Source organism: Narcine bancroftii, chromosome 1 (genome assembly GCF_036971445.1).
Source record: "Narcine bancroftii isolate sNarBan1 chromosome 1, sNarBan1.hap1, whole genome shotgun sequence".
Lineage (NCBI taxonomy): Eukaryota > Metazoa > Chordata > Chondrichthyes > Torpediniformes > Narcinidae > Narcine > Narcine bancroftii.
Genome location: NC_091469.1, coordinates 163,722,367 through 163,729,812, shown reverse-complemented (window position 1 = coordinate 163,729,812; position 7,446 = coordinate 163,722,367). Strand labels below are relative to the sequence as shown.

Here is a 7,446-nt window from a genome sequence, read left to right as displayed (position 1 = left end):
AACCCAGCAGCAATAGATATTCGCAAAGACAACTGGTTACTTAAACAAAAGTTGCTTTTAATTATTTTTAAACATGAAAACAGAATCACACTTTAACATCACTATTGACTTAACTAACGGAACTTAACCCCCTTCTAATTCTAAGCACATGTGTATGTAATGTATGGGTAAGTTCAGAAAGGTTCTTTGGTTCACAGTCCAATCTCACTTCTCATTCCTCCAATTTCACTGGTTGCAGGCAATTCTTAGACCGTGCACAGAATTTAACATTTATAAAGCTCACCAGGCTTTGGTGCTTGAAAGGTAAATGGTTGCCACTCAGGAAGGTTCTTGTAGGTTTTCAGAGAGAGATTTATTGTTCGCTGGACACCCACAACTAATTCCTTTTTAATCAGCCACTCCAGTGTCTTGCCGAAGAAACTTTCCCCCTCAGGATTTTCCAGATGATAACCTCTTTCTTTCAAATCACCACAGAGTTCCTTTTTGTTTCCATTATTCCATGTGAAATTTTACACAGCCAGTCCTCTCCTCTTGAATGAACCACAAGGGCTTTGATCAGGTTGAAACAAGAACTCACAACATGTCTTCCAAATGGGGTTTTCCACAAGCTTGCCAGCTTGTCCTGTTCCAGAACCAGCTGGTGCTGCTGACTGTAAAACTGTAGAATTGATCTCTCTGTGTGTGTCTTTCTGTTTCTCTCAGAGAAAAACCTGTTTGACTCTCTCTGCTTGCAAAACCACATGATCCTGACGGGACACAGATTGGGAGATTGCTTTGTTGAGCATCTTATCTCTGTCCACCACAACAGTGTTGATCTCCCAGTGGCCACCCATTTCAATTCCCAATCCCATTCCCTTGCTGATATGTCTGTCCATATCTCATGCACTGCCTGACTTGGATAACCTGTAAATTGGAGAATTTTCTGTCTGGGCACCTTCCAACTGGATGGCATTAACATCGAATTCTCTAATTTCCATTAACTCCCCCTCCCCCCGCCCATTCTTTCCTCTGTCACCTTTCTACCAGTTCTGTTTCTCCCTCTCTCACTTTTTCCTTTCCTTCCATCTCCTTTCATAAAACCAAAATAACATAACATAACATAACAATTTACAGCACGGAAACAGGCCATTAGGCCCTTCTAGTCCGCACCGAACCAAACACTCCTCTCTAGTCCCACCTCCCTGTACAATGCCCATAACCCTCCATCTTCTTCTCATCCATATACCTGTCCAACCTTTTCTTAAATAATACAATTGACTCCGCCGCCACTATTTCTCCCGGAAGCTCATTCCACACGGCCACCACTCTCTAAGTAAAGAAGTTCCCCCTCATGTTACCTCTAAACCTTTGCCCCTTAATTCTTAACTCATGTCCTCTTGTTTTAATCTTTCCTCCTCTTAACGGAAATAGTCTATCCACATCCACTCTGTCTATCCCTTTCATAATCTTAAATACTTCTATCAAATCCCCTCTCAACCTTCTACGCTCCAAAGAATAAAGACCTAATCTGTCCAATCTCTCCCTATACTCTAGATGCTTAAACCCAGGTAACATTCTGGTAAACCTTCTCTGCACTCTCTCCACTCTGTTTATATCCTTCCTATAATTAGGCGACCAGAACTGCACACAGAACTCCAAATTAGGCCGCACCAACGTCTTATACAGTCTCAACATCACCTCCCAACTCCTATATTCCATGCAATGATTGATAAAGGCCAGCATACTAAAAGCCTTCTTCACCACCCTATTCACGTGAGTTTCTACCTTCAGGGAACGATGTACCGTCACTCCTAAATCTTTCTGCTCTTCTGTATTCATCAATGCTCTCCCATTTACCACGTATGTCCTGTTCTGATTCTTCTTACCAAAATGAAGCACCTCACACTTATCAGCATTAAATTCCATCTGCCATTTTTCAGCCCACTTTTCTAAGCAGCCCAAATCCCTCTGCAATCCTTGAAAACCTTCTTCATTATCCACTATTCCACCTATCTTAGTATCGTCTGCATATTTACTAATCCAATTTAACATCCCATCATCTAGATCATTAATGTATATAACGAACAACAATGGGCCCAATACAGATCCTTGAGGCACACCACTGGTCACCGGCCTCCAACCTGACAGACAATTATCCACTACCACTCTCTGGCCTCTCCCTTTCAGCCAATGTTCAATCCATTTGACTATCTCAAAATTTATACCTAAAGACTGCACCTTCTTAACTAACCTTCCATGTGGTACCTTATCGAAGGCCTTACTGAAGTCCATATAGACAACATCCACTGCCCTACCCTCATCCACATTCCTAGTCACCTCTTCAAAAAATTCAATCAGATTGGTCAAACATGACCTTCCTCCCACAAATCCATGTTGAGTGCTCCTGATCAGACCCTGTCTATCCAGATGTTTATAAGTACTATGTCTAAGATTTTCAATTCTCACCTTTTGATTGTTGGTCTGGACACCTCCCCTGACCATTCTTCAGTCTTTATTCAGATGGCTTCCTGTTTTTTATTCATACCTTGATGAAGGGCTCAGGCCCAAAATGTCGATAATATATCTTTACCTCCCATGGATACTGCAAGACTGGCTGACTTCCTCCAGCATTTCTGTTTTTACCCTCACTGACCACCCGTGTCTCTGTCTCCACATTTCTGTCGCTGTTCTCTCACTCAGTCGGCTCTTTCAAACTGTCGTGTAAAGTGGGGTTAACCGGACGATTTGCCCAGTTAACACCCCATTAGTTAGTGGCAGTTAGAAAGGGTCTGACCCAGTCGACCTCGTTGGAATCCATCCAGGTCCCTGTCCTACCTAAGACCCCTAGATTGCGTCCACAGGAGATTTGAACAGGAAAATGGTCGACCCGCTTTTTCCGGTGATGTCAGCGCGTGCGTGCATCACCAGGCAGCCAGCATCTGAACATCCATCAGTACTTCCAGTGAGTGCGTGACGCATCATTGCAGGGGCAGGATCCCCCTTAAATCTCTGGGTTGTCGATTCAGTGGGTTGATCCCCCTGTGATTTAAAAGGTGCTTCCATCACCTTTGCCCCAGTAATCGCACCGGGTCCCAGGAGGGTCACCCAGGTGCTGCAGTTTAAAAGGGGCTCGTGAGTCTTTCAATGTCATTTTTCCTGTTTGTATTTCTCTCCCATCTTTTTCACTCTTCTCCCTGTTTATCTTTTTCTCTGCCTGTTTTGTTTTCTTTGTGTTCCTCTTTGTGATAACTCTGTTTTGGTCTTCCTTTCTGCCTGTGTTACCTCCCAGTTTCTTGCTTTTTTGTTTTTCCCTTTCCCTCGTTTACCTGACTGAATCCGTTGTTTTCTCTTCACTCTCATGCAGTGAAAAAGCCCGACTGTAAAGGTGGAGATTCTCTGCCCTTACACCGGGAGACTTACCTTTATGAATGCGCTGTGGCCGCCTCCAAGGTGCCAACTGTGATCCCTTTGGGGAAGGATCATCGGTGGAGCGCTGCGCTCCACCACCTCACGTGAATGCACAGCCGCTGCAAACAACTGGCTAGGGGCGGGCTGATGATGTCGTGTTGACGCCGTTAGCCAGCGACCCATCTCCCTTCTCTCTCCCACCCACTCTCCCCTCTCCCTTTATGACCCCCTCATGGCAGGGGTGGCTGGTGGGAGTTGTCAAGGTGGGGGGTCATCAGGGCAGGAGCGGTCAGTGGGACCCATCAGGTCAGGGGTGGCCAGTGGGGGCCAACAGGGCGGGGACCATCAGGGGGCAGCCAGTGAGGCTGTGACAGAGCAGTTTCAGCTGCGGGGGGGATTATGGGTAGGAAAGACAAGCATTGCTCTGCCATGTATTTATGACGGGCACGCCAGGGCACCAGTTTCCCGCCTCTGTCAGCTCCAGATGGCACTACAGGGCGCTACTTGACATAAATCCAACACGAGCAGCCTTTTAGGTTTCCATCTCTCTTATGTGTTTCTATCCATCTCTGCCTGCCTCTGTTTTCCCCTCCCTCACATCATCTCTCGATCTGTCCCTTTATACCTCTTTCCCTACCCCCCTCATTGTCTCTCCAACTCCATCTTTCAATATGCCTGTACGTCTCTCCCTCTGCCTTTGTTTGTTCTGTATTTTTGCAACTCTCTGTCTACCTCCTCTCTATATCTCTTTCCCAGTCTTTCTTTCTCTCTGTCTCTCTCTCATCTCGCTCCCCCTTTCTCCCTCCTCACCCCTCACCCTTCTCCTCCTCACCCCTCACCCTTCTCCCCCTCACCCCTCACCCTTCTCCCTCACTCTCCCTACTCCTCCCTCTCCCTTCTCCTCCCTCTCCCTTCTCCGTCTCCCTTCTCCGTCTCCCTTCTCTGTCTCCCTTCTCCCTCTCCCTTCTCCCTCTCCCTCCTCCCTCTCCCTTCTCCTCCCTCTCCCTTCTCCCTCTCCTCCCTCTCCCTTCTCCTCCCTCTCCTCCTCCCTCTCCCTTCTCCTCCCTCTCCCTCTCCCTTCTCCTCCCTCTCCCTCTCCCTTCTCCTCCCTCTCCCTCTCCCTTCGCCTCCCTCTCCCTTCTCCCTCTCCCTTCCCTCTCTCTCCCCTCACCCTTCTCCCTCACTCTCCCATCTCTCCCCTCCCTCCCTCTCCCCCTCTTCCTCCCATCTCCCTCCCCCTCTCTCCCTCTCTCTCTCTCTCCCTCCTTCCCCCTTTCTCCCCTTCTTTTCTCCCCCACTTTACCCCTTCTCTTCCCCCCACTCCTTGGTTTGTGATTGGAACTCACACACCTCTCTGCATTCCTCCTCCCATGTCCCACAGCTTCAGCAAATCAATTACCTGAGTTTAGTGCAGGTGGTTGGATCCTCACTGAGGGACACTCTGGCTCCACCAACACCAACCCCCAGCAGGAATGCCCCTCCAGCCGGACACATAGCTTCCCTGGGACAACAGGAAGACAAGAGAGCACCTGTGGAGAATGGACTGTTGCAGCAGAAGCCCAGCTTATCAGAGGAGAAGGTTGCCAAGGTTAGGGCACTGTTGTTTGGTTTGGACTTGTTTTCCTCCCCCATGTCTGCTGAATCCTGTCCTTGCTGTCTCACCGAGCGCTAAGCTCCCCGGCAAATAGTACTGCAGAATGGTACCCAGGCACATGAGTGATCCACAATGAAAGTTCACAAGATATTTCTGCCATTTAATTATGAGCTGATACTGATCACTCAGCCCCATTCCTCTGCCTTCTCCCCATAACCCTTGATGCCCTGTGAACCCTCTGCCTTAAATACACCCAATAAACTCACTTCCACAGCTGCCTGTGGCAACAAGTTTTACAGACTCATGACCTACTGGCTAAATAAATTTCTCTGCATCTCTGTTTTAAATTGACTCCCCTTTATCTTGAAATGATGCCCTCTTGTCCTAGACTCCCCTACCACATCCTTGCCACATTGACTCTGTCTAGGCCTTTCACCATCCAAGAGCCGACAATTCTCCTCATGTACTAACCCTTTCATTCCTGGTATCAGTGGAGTAAACCTTCTCTGAACCCTCTCCAATGAGGCACCCAAAACCGTACACAGTGACCAAGTGAGGTCTCACCAGAGCCCTATAAAGTTCACAGGTAGTGGGCGTGGACAGAGAGGCATCAAAAGAGAGAGCTGAACCAAGTAGGTCAACAGCACAATTACGGAGTATAGAGTTACAATAAGACACATCCATTAACACCAAGCACTGGTGTGGGGGTTCATTCAGGAGCCTGATGGCTGCAGGGAAGAAACTGCCTTTAAGCCTGTTGGTGTCTAACGTCACACTCTTAGTCTTCTCCTCGACGAGAGGAAGGAGTAGGGAGTGTGTCCGGAGTGTGATAGGTCTTGCAGTGTGTCAGCTGCCGCAGTGGGAGGTAAAGAGAGTGAAACACAAATGTTTGTGATTGTAGTAAAAACACGGCAAAATGCTGGAGGAACTCAGCCAGTGTTTCAGTGTCCAGATGAGACAAAGAAGCCCCTTCTTCAAGGAACAAAGCAGAATAAGCAAAATACATACTGTGCTTGTTGGGGAGAGGAGTCCAGACCAATAAAAGGTGTGAATTGGATATGATGAGGGGAGAGATGAGAATTGATTTTGTCTGTGTGAAAGGAGACAGGGAAAAGGGAGGGGTGGGGGGGGGGTAGTTTTTAATGAATGCCAGGGAAGTTGATGTTACTGCCATCTGGTTGGAGGGTGCCCATTCAGAAGACGAGCTGTTGTTCCTCCAATTTACAATTGCAGGAGATGGAGATGTAGATGGAGTCCGTGGAGGGGAGGGAAATTTGCGTGGTGAACTGAGCTGCATTCACCACCACCTGCAGATTTTTCCCTGTCTCGAGCAGCATGGCTCCTGTACTATTTTCTCATATTTTCAGTTCTATAGCAGACTGGCTAATCATCTGCAGAGTGGACAAAGGTGGGTCATTCTTAGGCTCTGTTCTTAGTAAATGTGCTACATATGGAGGCTGGAGTCTCAACAATTCAAAGTCTTAATGTCTAAGATGAGATCAGTCTGTGTGCTGTGACCAAACTTACAAATGACACCAAGAAAAGTGGGAAAGGAGTCTTCAAAAGGGGCAGACAGCACCAGTGAGTGATGAGAGTAAGATGAACAACAGATATTTACGGGGGCATTAAATCATTAGTAAGGGAAATAGAAAGTTGTCTTTTATTTTGCAGCCTGGACAATAGAAATATGAAAATCTTGCTCATACTGACCCTCCACATACCTGCCTCCATCCCCATAATTCCGTACACACGCCCCACCACCCTGTATCAGTCCCAACACTAATCCTACTGCCCCACTCTCCCCCCACCCTGAATCAGTCCCTAAACTAATCCCACTGCCCTGCTCTCCCCACCACCCTGTATCAGTCCCTAAACTAATCCCACTGCCCCATTCTCCCCCCACCCTGAATCAGTCCCTAAACTAATCCCACTGCCCCGCTCTCCCCACCACCTTGTATCAGTCCCTAAACTAATCCCACTGCCCTGCTCTCCCCACAGCCCTGTATCAGTCCCTAAACTAATCCCACTGCCCCACTCTCCCCCCCCTGAATCAGTCCCTAAACTAATCCCACTGCCCCGCTCTCCCCACCACCTTGTATCAGTCCCTAAACTAATCTCACTGCCCGTTCTCCCCACGACCTTGTATCAGTCCCTAAACTAATCCCTCTGCCCTGCTCTCCCCACAGCCCTGTATCAATCCCTAAACTAATCTCACTGCCCTTTCTCCCCACCACCTTGTATCAGTCCCTAAACTAATCCCCCCTCCCCTGCTCTCCCCACAGCCCTGTATCAATCCCTAAAGTAATCTCACTGCCCGTTCTCCCCACCACCTTGTATCAGTCCCTAAACTAATTCCACTCCCCTGCTCTCCCCACAGCCCTGTAACCATCCCCACACTAATCCCACTTCCCTGCTCTCTCTCCACAGCCCTGTATCAGTTCCTAAACTAATCCCACTGCCCCGCT

At 48.2% G+C, this 7,446-nt stretch overlaps 1 protein-coding gene across 1 annotated transcript in view; it reads left to right on the top strand.

The window, feature by feature from the left end:
* Positions 1-7,446, top strand: part of cplane1 (ciliogenesis and planar polarity effector 1) — a 248,313-nt gene that overhangs the window by 168,842 nt on the left and 72,025 nt on the right. Inside the window, exons 36-40 of the mRNA XM_069915448.1 lie at positions 2,889-2,941; positions 3,033-3,088; positions 3,344-3,464; positions 3,559-3,790; positions 4,769-4,975. Of these exons, the coding sequence (XP_069771549.1) occupies positions 2,889-2,941; positions 3,033-3,088; positions 3,344-3,464; positions 3,559-3,790; positions 4,769-4,975 (669 nt within the window). The remainder of the gene's footprint in view (positions 1-2,888; positions 2,942-3,032; positions 3,089-3,343; positions 3,465-3,558; positions 3,791-4,768; positions 4,976-7,446) is intronic.